Here is a 17,429-nt window from a genome sequence, read left to right as displayed (position 1 = left end):
CTGCCAGTTTGGTTTGAAGACCCCTGCACCCCCAGTGCCCCTCTCTCACCGTCCCCAAGTCCGTGTGAGCGTCACGGGCTTATTCGGGGTCTCCCTGGCCTCTGAGAGCAGCCGCCGCCAGACCCTGGAGCAGACCCCAAGCCCAGGGACGGGGAGGCTGAGGAAGGAGGCCCGGGACCCTGCCTGCCTTCCCTGCGGGCCGGGCCAGCCTCCCCACAGCCCCACGCCTGCCCTGAGTTTCTCTGTGAAGACAGGAAGCTGGCGGGTTCCCGAGTTAAGGAACCGAGAGGCCTGGGTTCAAATCCTGCCCCGGCTGTCCCTGGTCCCGTGGCCTTGGCACGTTATTTACACTGGCCGAGCCTCCGTCCTCCCGTGGAAAGTGGGGTAGCAAGCCTGCCTCCTAAGGGTTAAATGAGACAATGTAGGGAAAGCCCCTCGGACAGGCCCAGACTCAGTGAACGATGAGTATTATGATTATTCTCGTGCCCCGCCCAGCCCACCCAGAGCCCGTCTCCTGCAGAAAGTGAGGGCGGGGGAGGGCAGGGACCAGGAAAGGGCCCCGCCAAGGGTGCCGGGGCCCTCTGGACCCTGCCTCTGCAGTTGCCATCTGTCCCCAAGGCCCCCAGGCCCCGGGAGCCAGCGTCCCTCAGGATCCTCGGTGCCTGGAGCCCAGTCCCACCAAGTGGTGTCTTCAGAAGCCGGTGGCCACACAGGGCTCGGAGCTGGGTCTCCGGTGGGGCTTGTCCTGGAGAGCTGGCCTCTTACTTCCCGCCGCTGGCCTGGCCAGCGCTCCTCTGCCCAGGGTCGGGGCCGAGCAGGGCGGCGAGGGGACCGTCGGCGGGCGGGGAGCCCCCACGCTTCATCTTGAGGCTGGCTCTCAGGGCAGCATCTTGGCCGGAGCCCCCCTCGGGGGAGGCCAGGGGATCTGGAAGGACAGCAGGTGCACGGGCTCACACAGGGTCTTGGGAGCACTCGAAGGCACTTTGCTGCTGGCACCAGGGAAGCCACGTGCCCGGCGAGGACAGGGCAACGCAGCAGCAGCAGGGTGTCCCCTCACGTGCGCCCCCCTCCCCATTCAGTCGCCCGCTCACTCGGTAACAAGTGCTGAGCAGGGCTGGGCTCCAGGCCCCTCCCTGTCACCACCCTCCTGTCGCAAGGGCCTCCCAGCGTGCCAGGCAGAGACGTGGAAACCCCACACCGTGAGGGAGTAGCAGGCCCTATGGAGCACCGTGAGGCAAGAGGAGGGTGCCTTCACAGAGGAAGGGACCCTAGAGCAGGTCCCCCATGGGAGCTGGCAGTCAGCCGGCAGAGGGACCAGCCTGAGCAAAAACAGAGGTTGGGGGCGGGGGTTCTGGGGACGACTAGGTGGTGGCTCCGTGCCACTGGGCACCAGGCCGTGCTGGGGAGGGGCTTGGGCTTGACGTGCCTGGACACCGATCATGGGCCACAGGGAGCCACGGAGGGTCCTTGAGCAAGGGGAGGCGCAGGGTCTGACTGGGGTTGGGGGAAGACCATCCGGCAGCCAGGCGGAGGTGTCATCGGAGACCAGAGACGGTCGCAGCTGCCACAAGGGCGGCAGGGAGCGGGGAGGCGGGAGCGGAGGGGACTCCCAACTCTGGGGCCAGCTGTGGGGCCGGCCGGCCCCAGGCCCTGGTCACAACTCACCGTGGATCCCGATCATGTGCTCCAGGATGAGGACCCTCTCTGCCAGGATCTTCAGGGCCTCCCGCAGCTGCTGCACCCCCTCACTCTGGCGGGGAGGAAGCACGGGGTCAGGGCTGGCCACAGGGACGCGGCCGGGGCCACGCGGCTTCCGCGTACATGTCCTCCCCGTCCTCCCTGCTCCCGCCTCCTTGTCGCCATCCTAGTACGACAGCCATCACAGGGTGGATGTTTTGCGGACAAGGAATCCGAGGCACAAAGAGAGTAACAGGCGTCCTGTGGCCACACAGCCTGGGGCTTAACACCGGACCTGGCCCCTCGAGCCTCGGTTCTTCCGGCTCCCGTGGCCGCCCGGCCGCTTCCCCGGCGTGCCCTTCCTCCCAGAAAATACCCTGCCGGGGACAGAGCACCCAGCACAGGTGGGAGTGTTTTGCCGGTCCCCTTGCTGGCACCGTCCACCCGAGAGCTCTCCAGGGGTGACCCCCCGGCAAGAAAAGGCGAAGGCTTCTGGAGCGTTGGCAGGAGTGCGTGAGGCCCGGCCTACACGTGGGCAGAGGGCCTTGTGCGCCGAGATGCCCGAATGAACCGATTTATGGAGAAGACAGGTGTCAAAGCCGCTTTGAAACGGAAAGTGATGGTGAGGAGGTCGGGCCCCGCCCTGAAGTCGGCCCCCAGAACGGGTGCCTTTTGGTGGCCTCACGTGACAGCTGTCAGGACATGCACAGCAGCCTCGCTTAGAACAAAACAAAAGGGACCAAAAGTATCCTACAGGAGAGAGGCCTTCCCTCCAGGGGACCAAAGGCCAGGGGAAGCCACAGAGTTGGCAGTGTCTGGGACCGGGGCCCCCCGGTGAGGAGCAGAGGGTCCAGGGCTCCTGCTAAGCCCCGTGTCCCTGGGCCACGGGATGCAGGCCTATGAAATGCAAAGGGGTGGAGGCCTAAGGATCGTCTCCGTCCCCCACACAAGTGACCCGTGAATCAGTGCCCGTGCCTTGGTGCCCACCTCTTCCTCCCGCCGCCTCCTGTGCCCTCCGCAGCTGCTCTGCCTGCAGCCTCTACCCGCTTCTCCAGTCCTGCAAGGGCTTCCCAAAGGTCCCCAGCCTCCCCCCACCTCCCTGCTGAGCTCTGACACTCGCGGGGCATTTGGACTCTCCCCGTGCGAGGTCTCCCCCGCCGGCCCCACTGCCCTCACCCCCTTTATCCGTCACGCCGGTCTCCGGCACCCCTCCTGCTCCCAGAAGGCAGTGGGTCCCCACGGCCGTGCCCGGGCTCCATCTCTGTCCCCTCCCGCCATCTCACCCTGGGCCCTGCCCGGTGCCATCCTCAGTCCCCCAGCGCCGTGACCCTGTGGGCACCTCTGTGCACCAGGCGCGGCATGTGGGGACTTCCGTCCCCGGACAGGGACTCCACAGCCTGCAGCCTCCTTTAACGGGGGGCTCTCTTCTGCAGGGTCCCCCCCCCCATCCTCCGGCTGCGGGCCAGTCACTCCGTCCGTGCGACCCCCACTGCAGAATCGGCACACTACGCTGCAATCATCACTTCCCTCATCTGTCTCCTCTGCGGGGCCGGGACCCCGTTCACCCCGTGGCCCAGCACCCTGTGGGCTCACGGGTGTCAGTGCAGATCTGCTGGGCACCGGCCGTCCCGCTGCGACACGGCCGAGGGGGCAGGCGGGGAACGCGGCCGACAGGACTGTTACCTCTGCAGCCGCCTTCTCCTCTTCTTGTCCCTTCCCGCCAGGCTCGCCCTAGGAGAAAGTCAAGTTGTCCAAAGCCGGTGAGGGGCACCGGGACGCCTCCCTCCCCTCCCCGGCTTCTTGGGCAGACCGCGGGGAGTCAGTGGCAGAGCCTGGGGACAGGGTGCCGGGGCGGAGCCTGACGGCCTCGCCCATGGGAACTCCTGCCCTGGCGGGGGCAGAGCAGGAGCGCCGAGGCCCCAGGCGTCTCTGCACAACCCGGCACAGCTTGGCTTTAGCGGCTTCACTGTGCTTCTGGGCCACCGAGGAGCCAGGTCTGAAACCCCATGAGCCCACCTCTCAGCTCTTCCGGGGATCGAGTCCCCGCCTCTCTCTGCTTTCGCCTCTGAATCCAGGCCAGTGACACCGGCCGCACATGAACACCCACGTGTTATCCTATGTGACCTGGAACACGTTACTTTGCTTCTCTGTGCCTCAGCATTCTCATCTCTGAAATGGGGTAATGATACTGCCTACCTCCCAGGAGTATTTGGAGGATTCAATAAACCAATAGCGGTAGCGAGCTCTGACTGGCGCCTGGCACCAGAAGCCCCGTGACGGGGCTCAGCAGCGTCTACCAGACAGACGCCAGGAGGAGGCATGGCTTCGAGGCTAACGCTCCTGGGTTTCAATCTTGGCTCCATCATTGCCTCGCTGTGTGACTTTGGGCAAATTACTTAACCCCTCTGAGTCTTAGCTGCCAGTTCTCAAAAATGGGGCAAATAAAGTCCCGCCTCGCTGGGCTGCAATGCAGCTTAAACTCACTATTTCTGAAGAGCGCCTCCCCTGCGGCCAGCACATCGTAGGTGCTCAGCACAGATCCGTCCCTCCTCCCTGGCCGCACGCCCCTAACTTTAGATCTGGGGGCAAAGGAGGTGCCCGCCTCCTTGGCCCTGCAGGCAGGAGTTGAGACTCAGAAATTCTTGTTTCCGAGGAGGAAAATTAGAGGCCAGCTGTCTGAGCCTCTACTCTTGGCAGGTTCAGAGGAGGGAGGGGACTCTGCAGGTCACACGGCATTGTTAACTCAGGGGTCTGGGAGCCTCGGGAGAGATCTGAGGACCCTCATCCCGGTGAGGGGCTCCCCACCTCCTAAGGGCACCCCTTCCCAACTCGGGCAGTGGGGACCACATGTAGGCTGCCCCTTCTCTGGGCGGGGTACGATCAGGCCACGTCTGGGGTCGCTGCGGGGCCGAGCTCAGGCGAGGCTCCTGGGACAGACCTCTGCCCACCCGGCACCCCGGGGGCCACCCTGGGGCCCACCGCCCTGGGCACGACCCATCGGCTCAGCCCCTCACTTACAGCCGGTCCCATCATGCCCCGCTCTCCGGCCAGGCCCTGCAGAAAGTCAGACAAAGCAGATTAGGCCTTGCCTGCCCGCCCCCGCCCCCCAACACCTCTGTCCTCTCCTTATCCTCCCTGCACCAGGCTCAGGATCTGGAAGGACGGAAGGAGGATGGCACGGAGGGGACAGGAAGGCCCCACCTGGGCCACCCTCCCCGGGTTCCTCCATGAGGCTTGGTCTTCTCTGCTGAAAAGTGGGCCATGCGTGTGCGGTTATCCACACAGAGCCAAGCCCCTTGGCACGGATGGCCAAGCCCCAGTCCCCCGCATGCAGAGAGAGGGGTCCCCAGAGGTGAGTGCCAGCAACACCAATCACGAGGGTCCCGCCGGCGGCCTCCCGTCCGTGCCGATGTCCGGCCCGAAGGCTCCCTGGAGCCCAGACCCACGGGGTACCCATCCACCTCCCCCAGGCAGAACCCTGGCTCCCCCCAAACCCACCCCGCCCTGCGGACACCTCCTTGGAAGGTGGCTCCCCGGTCCTCCCAGCTGCTCCCCGACACGCCTGGGAGGTAACCTTCCTTTCCCTCTCCTGCCAAATCTGTTCCACCAGCCAGACCTGTCACATCACTTTCTGAACACGTCCATTCCGTTTGCCGCTTCAGGGGCCACCACTTAACACACGTCACCTTCTCGTCTCCCCTGAGGGCTTCCGGGGTCTCCTCCCGGGTCGCCCTGCTCCACTGTGTCCCCGTCCTCCATTCCCCCACCACAGTCACAGCTGCAGGGGCCTCTTAAAGGTGTAAATCAGGTCACAGGCTCTCCCTCCCTGAGACTCAGAGCCCCTTCCCCTGTGACCCAAACCCACACTCCCTGACCCACCTCACCTCACACCTCACTCTCCTCAGTCAGCACTGGGCTCTTCCCTGCCCCAGGGCCTTTGCACTTGCTCTTCTGGCTAATTGGAGGGCCCTTTCTTGGCATCTTTGTACGGCTGCTGGTTCTGGTTCCTTAGGTCTCAGCTGAAGTGTCACCTCTGCAGGTCTGTCATGCCTCGCTTGCCTGGGCCCTTTCACTCTGTCACATCGCCTCATTTCCTCCTTTCCTGACACTTATCGTCCTTACTTGTCCTTGTCTGCCTCCCCTGTTGTACCATCAGCTACCGCAGGGCTCCCGATGTCCCTGCTCTGGTGCCCAGCACAGTATCTGACACAGCAGAGACCCCAAGAGATATTTGGTTAACGAGGAACATTTATTAAGGGCCTCCTGAGAGCCTGGGGCTTTTCCTCCATTGTCCCCTTTATGTCTCACAACGAGCCCACCCAAGAGGGATTCCTCATTTTACAGGGTGGGGGAGGTGGGGGCCAGTGACTTGCTCAGGGTCACCCGGCTGGAAACTGGCAGAGCGGGGCTTCAAACCCAGGTCTCTCTGTCCTGCTCAGAGGAGAAAAGTAGGGGCCACCTCGTCCTCTGCCGTGGTCCCTTCCCACTCCTCTCTGACCCATGTCTAGGGGACATCCCCTCACCCCAGCCACAGAGGCCTCGACTCTTTGGCAAGGGATGGAGACAGACAGTGGCCGGGTCACCAGGCTGGTCTCGCCGTCCACGGGGAAGACCCTGTCTGGTCCTTCCATGGTGAGCAGAGGGGGCTGGTGGCTATTCGGACACTGTCCGTATCTGGGCTAACCTTGGAGCCTAGCTCCACCCCTGCAGTGTGGGGGCCTGGGTGGGCCCTAGCAGAAGGTCATGGAAGGGGCTCTTCAGGGCCTGTCCAATGGGCCCCTGGGGAACCAGGGACAGGCTGGGCACTGCCTGGTGCCCTTGGGCATCCCAGTCCTGGCCACGGGACCCCCAGCCTTACGGAAGGACCACAGCAAAGAGGGAAGGGGTCAAGACACTGCACCCTCCACGTCGATGCCAGGTCACACACCCTCTTGGGCGGGGCGGGGGGGGGGGGCGGTAGGAGGAACAGCTTTGACTAGGCCCCTCTAAATCTCCTTGGAATCTTGGGAGCCCGGGTCCCCACAAGGACAAGGTCTGCACAGTCCCCCAAGTGGTACTACCGTAAGGGCCTGAAGACCCTGAAAACAGACCGCCTCGCAGGATTAAGGCTATCCCAAAGCACCCAGCACATTCTCGGTGAGGGCTGGAGGCAGCCGGGGAAAGCCTGAGAGGGGCCCCACCCCTGCCGTTCCCCTGCTGTGTGACTCTGGGCAAGCGACTGAACCTCTCTGAGCCTCCACTTCTCCACCCCCTCTGGGACGGAACGATGGCGAATCTGAACGCAGGTGGCACAGGTAGCTGGGAAGGGGCCCCTGACTTCCCCTGTCGCCGCAGGCTGGGGCAGCAGGAGGCGTGTGACCGCACAGAATCAGAATTCTACCCCTGCTGCCTCCCACACTTCCCTGGGCATCTCGGTCCCTCGCCACACTCCTGCCCCCGTCACTGTCGGGCTCTGTGGCCCACCCCCACCCCTCCTCTCTGAGGGTGCCCCTGTCCCCCTCTCCCTGCAGACATTGTGCCCACCTGCCCCTCCCCGATGCTGTGTCTCCCGGTGTAAAAACACACAGTGGGGACAACAGGGAGATTAGCAGTCATGGGACACTGGTTCTTTGACGTCTAGAATGTAAGCTCTACGGGGCTGGCCTGTGGCCCCCTGAGCGGCTGTATCCTCAGCTTGGGGGGCTGGCGCCCCGAGTGTTTCGGGAGTGTTCTTCTAGCATCTAAAGGGGTGGACTCCCAAGGTCTCAGCACTCACAGGGCCAAGGCCCAGACTCCCGCCCCTGGCAGTAGAGGGGCCACCTCCAGCCACCTGCTAAGCACAGCCTGAGCTCCTGGAGCCGGAGCTGGCAGGGCCCTAGGTCTGGACAGGCTCTGGGCAGGGAGAGGGGCGGGGCGCTGGAAGCTCCACCCCTTTCTGCCTCTGGGCTGCCCCTCCCTGGTGTGATTTCTTCCCAGGCCCTGGGCCTCTGAGGCGCGAAACACACCCCATCCCAGCATTCTGCTTCTCCTTGCTCCCTCTAACAACCCACAAGGGAAGCCCTGTACCCCTGTCTTAGCAGCCAAGGCAGCCGGAGCTCAGAGAGGCCGCCTCTCCACCCGGGGTCACACAGTTGGAGAGGCGGAGCAAGCTGGGGTTTGGGGCCACCTCGCCAGGCTTCGGGGCGCCCTCTCACACACAGGGGGCTCTCGGGGAGGAGGGCGACAAGCTGGGGTGGACGTTCTGTGATCCCGTATGTCCTCAGGAGGCACCTGGTCTCTCTGGGTCTCAGTCAGAGAGACGGGAAGGACGCCAACATCTCCCCCGACGGGGGAGCAGACAGCAAAGGACAGCAGCGGCTGAGATGACCGGGGTCACACCCACCTTCCCCTGGGTCCTGCTGGGCCCTGCTGCGGAGGGGCCTGGCTCCTCTTTCCTGGGGAGCACCCCCCACCCTGCCCCAGCCCCAGCCAGAAATGAGGGAAGTCCTTACCTGGGATCCAGGTACACCTGGCGGTCCTGGGGGACCGTGTGGGCCAGGAGGACCTGTGGGCAGAGTCACACACGGTCACCTGGGGCCAGTCCCCTGCCCACCCTTAGCGCGGAAAGGCCACCTCCACCGCCCTCTCCCCGCAGCCCCTACGTTGCGACCGGCTCCTCCCTCAGGGCCTCATCCACGGGTCGCCCCCCGGCCCTTCCCCAGCCAGCCAGTCTCCTGGCGAATGTCTCCCGGGTCTGCCCCTCCTCCGGGCCTCGGACCCTACCCCTCCGAGGCCATCCTTCTTGCCTGCGTTACTGCAACGGCATCCTGACCATCCACTCTCCGTGTGGCCACCCAGAGCCAACTTCCAGGTAGGTCCCTCTCGGGGCTCCTGAGGTCCTCAGCCCGGCCCCCTCCCCCCTTCCCGCCCAAATCCTCTCCTGAAAAGCTCCTCTGCTTCTGCGCCTTTGCAGAAGCTGTTCCTTCCTCCTGGAGCTTCTCCATCCCCTCCACAGCCTGGCAAATTCTTTCCTCTTGTCTCAGGATGAGCATCACCTCCTCCAGGAAGCCTTCCGGCACTACCCACCCCCACCCCTCCTCCAGACCAGTCCCTGAAAGGGAACCAGCCGCCACCCACGGCCACGGTCGATACGCATGTCTGTGCCCCGCGCAGGGAGTGCTCGGTCAGTACATGAAAGTGTAAATGACTGGTGGGGAATGAGGCACCCACACAGCTGGACAAGCAGGGCTGGCCCCTGCCCCACACGCCCCTTCCCTCCCCACCAGTGAGGGTGCCTGGAAGGAGGGGATCCAGCCCTTAGAGCCCCAGGGCTGTCCCCTCCCCCACGGCCCCTGGTCTCTGCCACCAGGCCCAGGGCTTCCTGCCTCTCCGGGCACCTGCCCTGCCAGCTCCTGGACCACCCCTGAGCTCACCCCCTGCCTCCCCCTGGGCCTGGGCCTCCATGAACCCCAGTGCAACCCCCACTCAGGCCCACATGGGGGCAGCCCTGAGCTGCTTCACGTGGGCACCTGGCAGAAACATTTGGGGTTCTCACCCCAAGGGGTGAGCAAGGGGACTCACCTCAGGCCACACGGTGAGTTGTGGACACACCCATATCCCCAGCACCCTGCCAAGGCCACGGGCCCCCGACCGGCCCTACGAGAGCCCCCGGCCCAGGCCAGGCCCAGAGGCAGGGGCGGCGGGGGGCAATCCCGGCCAGGCTGTGCAGCTGCCCTCTGCGCTTACCTGGAGGGCCAGGGGGGCCCCGGGGCCCTGGGACGCCGGCCAGCACGGTGTCCACGGCAGCAGAGGCCAGCTGTGAGTGTCCGTCTGTGGGCAGAGCAGAGGGGCCCGTGACACGGTGGGGCAGGGCCGGCAGGGCTGGGGTGCCGGGCCTGAGCTCCCCCGGGGCCAGGAGGACAGGCGCCCCCACCCCACCGGGCCTCACAGCAGCCCTGGTGAGCCGACGCTCGGACTCCCACGGAGGCCAGGTCAAAGGGCAGGGAAAGCCCGGGGGGCTTCATATAACGCACAAACTCCTTCCCGAGCATTCCAGGCCCTTCAGAGTCTGGCCCTGCCCTACTCACCTCCCCAGGCTCCAGGCCAGCACTCTCCTCCCCACTCCATGCCACAGGCCTGTTCTGATGCACCTGACTGGCTCACTCCTGCGGGGCCTCCTCCAAGAAGCCCTCCAGGCCCAGCCCTCTGAGCTGCAAGAGCCGGGCTGCCTCTACAGGGCCCATCACTCAGCCTGGGGCAGCGGTGAGGTCTGTTCACGGCCCAGTTCTGACAAACAGGTCAAGCCCCGTGTGCCTTTGCCCTGCCCCACCTCTGCCCTTCCCTCCACACCCGGAAGCCTGGACCACCCTCCCACTGGTTCAAGGCGATGGGCGGGGCCCGCCAGGACATCCCCAGTCTTCCCCAAATTCACACTCAGGGGCCCCAGGGCCGCGGGTAAAGAAGGTCCCATCTGAGAAGGGCTCTGATCACTGGAGGTGTCAGGAAGGCAGTGCCCGAGGCGTCCGGCCCAGACCAGGGCAGGCGGGAGCCTTGGGATGGCTCTATGTGGCTCAGGGGTGGGCGGTGAGCCTTGAGCCCCCCAGAGCACCGCACGGGTGGCACCGGCCCCCTCCCTGAGTCTTCAGTGAGTTCCCACTTGCTACAGAAGGTTCTGTTCTCGCCTGGCTGGGCCCCTGCACCCGCTGAGTGCAGCCCAGGACCCCCATTCTGCAAGGCTGAGTCGCTTCCTCCCACCAGAGCAACTCCAACGGGGACTAATACCCACCTCCTACTCTACAGGTGGGGAAAGTGAGGCTCCAACGGGGACAGTGGGATTCAGGCCTAGGTTTTAAGGCTCAGGTTAGGGGCACCTGGGTGGTTCATTCAGTTAAGCGTCCAACTTCGGCTCAGGTCTTGATCTCACGGTTCATAGGTTCAAGCCCCACACCAGACTCTGTGCTGACAGCTCAGCCGAGAGCCTGCTTCAGATTCTGTCTCCCTCTCTCTCTCCCCTTTCACTGCTCGTTCTCTCTCTCTCTCTCTCTCCCTCTCTCCCTCTCTCTCTCCCAAAAATGAATAAACATTTTAAAATATCTAAAAAAATAATAATAAAGCTCAGGTTAAGGGCTGTGCTGCCTGAGGGAGGACAGGAGCACCAGCAGGAGGAGGGGGCCTGGGTTTCTCTGACCAAGACAAGAGGTCCCCATCCCCCATCGTGCCCAGGATGTCACTTAACACTGTCACTAGCTTCTTAAAACCCTCCCCAGGTTTCCCAGGGCATTTAACCGAAAGATACCCCTGTGACGCCCTCACCCCATCTCCGGGCCTCCCTGACCCCACCCTTCCCACAGGTAGGCGGAGGTTTCCGGGTTCAGAAACAGCAGACTGTGCCCCCCGGGGGCAGGAGACTGTTTTGTTCACTGCTGCATCCCCAGTGAGTGTGCAGGACACATAGTAGGTGCTCAACCAATACTTGTCACATGGCCTGCATACGGTGAGACGATTTCCCAGGAGACGTAGCAGCAGTGACCTCGGGGGCGCTGCTCTCACCAAATGGGGAAACTGAGGCCAGGGCAGACAACAGAGACTCGGGGGGCATCAGGACCCCAGGGGCAGCAGCTGAGCACCAGAGCAGGGACAGGCCAGGCTGGGGCCAAGAGCTGGGTTGGGGGACCCGCATCGGCCCCCCCAGAGGCCCTTCCGCCCCACCCGGCAGAGCCTGGGTCCAGAGCTGGGGCCCTGCTCACTGAGGGTCTGCGTCCCCGGGGCCCGCCCCTCAGTGGCACTCACCGTCCTTGTCTGTCGGCGACTGCAGGGAGTAGAGGACACCCTGGGGGCCGTTCGGAGGGAAGCCTGGGCTGCCTGCTGGGCCGGGGGGGCCAGGGGGGCCCGGGCGCCCCATCTCTCCAGGAAGCCCGCGGGGTCCTGGCGGCCCCAAGAGGCCTGCAGCGGGAGAAGAGGAGTCACGCGAGGGCTGGGCCTGGCAGCTGACACTGCAGACGGGACCCAGGCCAGTGGTGGCCTCCAGACCAGCGTCCCCGGAGGGCTGTCCTGGGATGTGAGTGAACCGGCTTTCCCTTCAGGCCTAGTGCACAGGGAACACCAGGGGAGGGAGGGAGGCGAGGGAGGCAGGGTCGCCCCCTCCTGGGACCTCAGCTCTGGGGTCGGGGCACTGAGGGTGGCAGCCAGCCTGGGCTAGCACAGGACCTGTGCCTTCCCTGCAGGACCCAGGAGGAGCTGGGAGGCTCTCTGGAGGTGTTGTTTAAATGACTGAGCACAGTCCCCAGGCCCCAGCTGCCCCACCCACACACCTGCACCCCCAGCGCCTAGAGCCTTCCGTCCTTCCTGCCGCCCAGGGTCAGCCCAAACCTAAAGTCTTTGGGATAGGGTGGCAGTGGGGGTGCTGGTGGGAGGAAGTGAGCCTGGAGCCCCCCCAAGACGGGACTTATTAACCCCAGCAAGATCGGGGGTCGTGGGAGGCCTCACCTGCTCAGATAGGGGAGAAACCCCAGACCCTTTCCAGCAGACAAAGTCAGATCTGGGGTGCGGGATGTTCTTACCAGGAGGCCCTGCTGGGCCCTTCTCTCCTGCCTGGCCCCGGTCACCTTTGGAGCCTGGGGGACCTGCAGGCCCTGGCGGTCCCGTCTGCCCCGGGGGCCCTGAGGAGAGAATGAGGTAAGCCCTGAGGACACTGTGGGCCGAGCCGCCATGGGGGGGGGGGGGGCGGGGGACTTCAGGCCTGACCACCTGGGCCATCTGGTCAGCCCTGCCCCCGGAGCAGACACCTTCTCCATCATTACAGTTTACAGACCATTTTTGTACCTATTCATTCCTGTGATCTCAAGAGCTACTTTTGTTCCCACTTGACAGGTGGGGAAACTGAGGCTCAGGAAGGTGTGGTCCCTTGCTCAAGGGCCCAGAGCCAGGCTGCCCCTCTCTCAAGGGTCCTGCTGTCTCCCTGCTCAGGGTCGGGAACTGGGCTCCTGGCAAAGAGCTCCCCAACGAGGCCTCCACGGGGGCCCCAGGAAGCCCTAAAGCACACAAGCGCCCCCCTCATCTGCTCTCAGGAATTCCTGGGCTCCCCCAGGTGTCACCATTTGTAGGGGTTGTGCCCCACCTGGCGGCCATTTCTCAGAACTGCACTTTGCCTGGTGAAGAGAAAGTGTGGCCCAGGAGACCCAGAGCACCTGCCAAGCTCCCCCCCAGGGGGTGTGGGGCCTGGGTGCCCTGAGGGCTGGGAAATCCCCCTCCTCCCCAGTTCCAGAAGAAGGACTGCAAGAAGGTGGGCATGGGCGGCTGCCTGGGTGTGAAACCCAAGGGATGACAGTTAGAGAGGTGAGCCAGGGGACCCGTCAGCCCTCCTCCCACAGCCTCCCAGCACCGGCCACCAGCCACTCCCACTGCTGGGGGCTGTGCCCTTCCTGCTCTGCTCCCTGTCCCAACTAGACAGGCACACGCAGGAAACAGGGCAGAGGAGGTGGGGAGGGGGACAGGGTGTGAGCTCAGAGCTGAGTGTGGACAGCGGTGCTAAGAAGCTGGGGCCTCAGCTGGGAGAGAGGGGATGGAGGGAGAGCGTCACCTGCAAAGGGCTATAGCCGGGCCAACAATGATCGAGACAAAATGGCCCCGGATCACGGGGGTGACCCCAAGGGTCGTTTCCCTGAGCCTCGGTTTTCTCCTCTGTAACCTCAAGCATCACCAACTTACCGGAATGATGAGAAATGATATCTGTGCAGCCTAGGGTGATATAACAATATTTAATAACTGGCACGGCACAGATAGTGACCAGTCAGAAGGGACACCGGCCTTAAACCCCCGAGTTCAGCCACATCGACAGATGCCAGCCACCCACATGCCCGGGGTAAAGCCCCAGCACAGTGGGTGGCACGGGACAGGCATTCAGCAATGCTCACCGCCCACTATTACGCTTACTGTCCCTATTCTACAACCCCCAGGGCCGAGCCCAGTGGATACAAGCTGCAGAGAGAAAAAACAGTTACTCCTCACTTTACAACACGGCAGGAGGGGCGCCTGGGTGGCTCAGTCGGTTCAGTGTCAGACCTCGGCTCAGGCCATGATCTCGGTCTGTGGGTTCGAGCCCCGTGTCGGGCTCTGTGCTGACAGCCCGGAGCCTGCTTGGGCTTCTGCGTCTCCCTCGCTCTCTGCCCCTCCCCCACTTGTGCTGTCTCTCAAACATAAATGTTAAAAATAATTTTTTTTTAATTTTTTTATTTTTTTTAAATTTTTTTTTCAATATTTTTATTTTTTATTTTTGGGACAGAGAGAGACAGAGCATGAACGGGGGAGGGGCAGGGAGAGAGGGAGACACAGAATCGGAAACAGGCTCCAGGCTCCGAGCCATCAGCCCAGAGCCTGACGCGGGGCTCGAACTCACGGACCGCGAGATCGTGACCTGGCTGAAGTCGGACGCTTAACCGACTGCGCCACCCAGGCGCCCCTAAAAATAATTTTTAAACACAGGAGGGAAGGAGCAAACAACACGGTGGCAGATGTCCCCCGACACCCCGGCCAGAGAGTTCCGGGAGCCCCTCCCCGCCCCAGAAGGTGGGGGGAGGCGGTAAACTCCAGAAGGCCGGGGCTGGGCTGCGGGGCTGAGCACAGGTACAAAGAGGCAGCGGGCAGGTCATGAGGACATGTACCAAACTGAACAACGGCGACAAGGAAGGATGGGGACTTCAGTTCGCATGGGGTCTGCGGAGGCAGCTGTGACCTGGCTGCAGCCAACTGTTTCCAGGAGGGACTGAAACCCCCACGGCCAGATCTTCCATTTTTCTTTTTCTTTTTCTTTTTTTTTCAACGTTTATTTATTTTTGGGACAGAGAGAGACAGAGCATGAACGGGGGAGGGGCAGAGAGAGAGGGAGACACAGAATCGGAAACAGGCTCCAGGCTCCGAGCCATCAGCCCAGAGCCCGACGCGGGGCTCGAACTCACAGACCGCGAGATCATGACCTGGCTGAAGTCGGACGCTTAACCGACTGCGCCACCCAGGCGCCCCAAGATCTTCCATTTTTCTAAGAGAAGCCGGAAATCCTGTTTTTCGTGTGAACCCCTCCCCCCCCAACCCCCACCGGCTTTTGAAAAGTTCGCTCGCTGTGTCGAAAGAGCAAGGGAGCGTGCTGGATCCAAAGGGCCTACTGTGTGACCTCGTGGTAGAGGCCCTGGGAGGCCGTGCTCAGGCCGCTTTGGCCGCAGGCCTCACTCACCGGCGGGGCCCGTGGGCCTTCTCCTTCGGGGCCCTGGGTGGGCGAGGGGGATGGCGTCAGGGAGGAAGTCCTCGTTCCAGGGTGGTGGGGTGCTCTGGGGGGCCGGCAGGTCATTGCCCGGGCCTGCGGGCTGCTCTGCCGCCTGCAGCAGGAGAACCTGGGGACAAGGGCAGAGGTCAGGACCCCCCGTCAGGCCCGAGACACGCGTGTACGAGGTATGTGTCCCCGGAGACATCACGCCCCTCGTGGGACTGCTGCTCCCCTTCTGGAATATTCTCCCACCCCTGCCCTCCTCCCCTTCCCATTTCCAGAGCCTGGACCCGGGGCTCAAGCAGGTTGCCACTGGGACCCCTTCAGACTCCCTGCGCCTTGCTTCTGGAGCGGCCGTCACCGTGGTGAGAGACCAGTGGTCACCCCCCCCCTTCCCTGGCTCCTCCCAGGGCACTGGTCCCTCACACGGCCTGGCTTAGGGCACAGACAACGGATGGAGGTCTGTTGTGGAGGGAGGGAGGGAAGGAAGGAGGGAGGAAACTAGAGAAGAAAAAAAGAAAAAGAATGAGAAAGAAAAGAATATAGGGGCGCCTGGGCGGCTCAGCCGGTTAAGCGTCCGACTTCGGCTCAGGTCATGATCTCACGGTTCGTGGGTTCGAGCCCCGCGTCGGGCTCTGGGCTGACAGCTCGGAGCCTGGAGCCTGGCTTCGGATTCTGTGTCTCCCTCTCTCTCTGCCCCTGGCCTGCTCACACTCTGTCTCTCTCTCTCTCTCAAAAATAAATAAACATGACAACAACAACAAAAAAGAATATAAATGGTCCTGGCTTGGGGCACGATTTTTAGTAGGGGCTCTAGAACAAAAGGCAGCGTGGAAAGCTGCCCGGTTCTCTCCCCTTGAGGGAGGTGGGGGTCAAACACTGCGAAGACCAGGGCCTGGGCAGCGACACTGTCTCCCTAATTCAAGTGAACTGGGAGCCAGGCCTCAGAGGCCCCAGCGAGTCCCTGCTGTCTCCAAAAGGCTCAGCAGGGGGCGCTGCGCACCAGGGATCTGAGAGAGCGGCAGGGCGGGTGCTGAGACCCAGAGCAGGCCCACCCCCAGAGAGGGGTCCCAGGCCTGTCCCACAGAGTCCAACGCGGGCCCCCGAGTCTCTGCTCCCAGATCTGCCTGCAGGAGAGGAAGCCTGGTGTCTCTTGCTGCCTCCAGCCTTGGGAGCCAAACCCCGCATCCTGACGGATTCCCCGACTGCTGCTCTCCACGTCGGGCAGGGCCAGGGCCGGGGCACCTGGCCTCCCCAACCCGCCACCCCGCCCCACCCCGCCCCACCCCACCCCACCCCACCTCCCGCCCCGTGCCCCTTGGCCTGCCCAGCCCTGGCTCCAGCCCTGGGTCTATGGTCCCAGGCTCTCCACCTGCCCCCATCCCCTCCTGGGGCCTCCCTACATGGTAGGAGACGAGGACTTTGGGCAAAGCGAACTCTGGGGAGCCCCCCCCCAAACGAAACCGCCAGTGGCCCCACGCTTCCCACGCAGAGAGGCGCCCTTCTCCGCCTGCCCTGCTCCTCCTGGGCCTCACCAGCTTTGCTCCAGCTGCCCGGCACCACCCCAGGGTCCCTCCTGCCCCGAGCCCCCCCACCTCCATGCCCTCAGAGGGCCACCAGTGGCGGGCCACCCCCGCCAGCCCTTCCCCTCACCCCTGCACGATCGCTTTGTATCAACAGCCACGGGCGGGAGCAGGGCCGGCAGGCCAGCCGGGGGGCAGGGGCCCTCCTGGCTCTTGGTCCCCAGAGCCCTGCACGGGTTAAGTGCCTCCCGATGGGGGTGGGGCTCAGTCCCTGCTGCCTTACGAGCTGGCTTGAATCCGGCTCTCCCACTAGGCGGCCGCTGTGTGAGCTTGTGCAAGTGTTGCGACCGCGGCGGCCCCCAGTTTTCCCGTCAGCAAAGCGGACACTGACCGTGTCAAGCGCACTGGGCCCCAGCTCCTCCTGCTGCTGCTGGTGGGTCCCGGGGACCAAGAGCGGCCTTCACGGCGCCCAGGCCTGGGCTGGGCTGAGGTTCTGGTGTGTGTGTGCGGTGGGGGGCAGGGGGGGTGACAAAGGGGCCCCTGAGCACTCCCTCCCACCAGTCCCGCAGTGTCCCTGGGCCTGGGTGACAGTCTCTGAGGATCTAGGGAACAGAGTGGCACCCCGCACCAGGTCTCAGGGTCTCCATCTGTGTTGGGCCAGTGGGCAACCCCCAGGGCTACGTCTCCGGGCCCCTCCCCCTCTGGCCCTTCCAAGGCCCCAGGAGGCAGGAAGGGTCACCACGGCCCATCACAGGAGAGGTGGAAATAAAGGCTCAGAGACTGCAAGTGCCTCACCCAAGGTCACCCGGCAAGTAGGCTGGGCCCAGGGTCCCACGCAGTGCCCTGTCCACCTGTCCACAGCTTGGCCACGGCCTGGGCCTTGGCGGAACCTCATGGAAGCACCCACGAGGGGAGCAGCTGGCTACTATCACACAGCGGCCGGGGGTGGGGTGAAAGTCCATCCCTCCCCCCCCCCCCCGGGCCCTGGGAGGGAAGTGGGATGGTTTCTGCCCAGC

The 17,429-nt window shown here is 63.9% G+C and overlaps 1 protein-coding gene across 2 annotated transcripts in view; it reads right to left on the bottom strand.

Annotated features, from left to right (window-relative positions):
* Positions 1–761: 761 nt before the first annotated feature.
* The window catches only part of COL26A1 (collagen type XXVI alpha 1 chain), a 165,306-nt gene continuing 148,638 nt past the window's right edge, over positions 762–17,429 (bottom strand). For both annotated transcript variants that reach the window (XM_047089063.1, XM_047089064.1), the window contains exons 5-13: positions 14,861–15,017; positions 12,195–12,293; positions 11,425–11,577; positions 9,382–9,465; positions 8,148–8,200; positions 4,696–4,731; positions 3,361–3,408; positions 1,666–1,750; positions 762–925 (exon numbers count right to left, since the gene is read on the bottom strand). In XM_047089063.1, coding sequence (XP_046945019.1) covers positions 762–925; positions 1,666–1,750; positions 3,361–3,408; positions 4,696–4,731; positions 8,148–8,200; positions 9,382–9,465; positions 11,425–11,577; positions 12,195–12,293; positions 14,861–15,017 — 879 coding nt within the window. The remainder of the gene's footprint in view (positions 926–1,665; positions 1,751–3,360; positions 3,409–4,695; positions 4,732–8,147; positions 8,201–9,381; positions 9,466–11,424; positions 11,578–12,194; positions 12,294–14,860; positions 15,018–17,429) is intronic.

The sequence above is a fragment of the Lynx rufus genome, unplaced genomic scaffold (assembly GCF_022079265.1).
Source record: "Lynx rufus isolate CCGP_SWC_20201006 ecotype Redwood Valley unplaced genomic scaffold, mLynRuf1.p SCAF_27, whole genome shotgun sequence".
NCBI lineage: Eukaryota > Metazoa > Chordata > Mammalia > Carnivora > Felidae > Lynx > Lynx rufus.
This window is presented reverse-complemented; position numbering and strand designations above follow the sequence as displayed.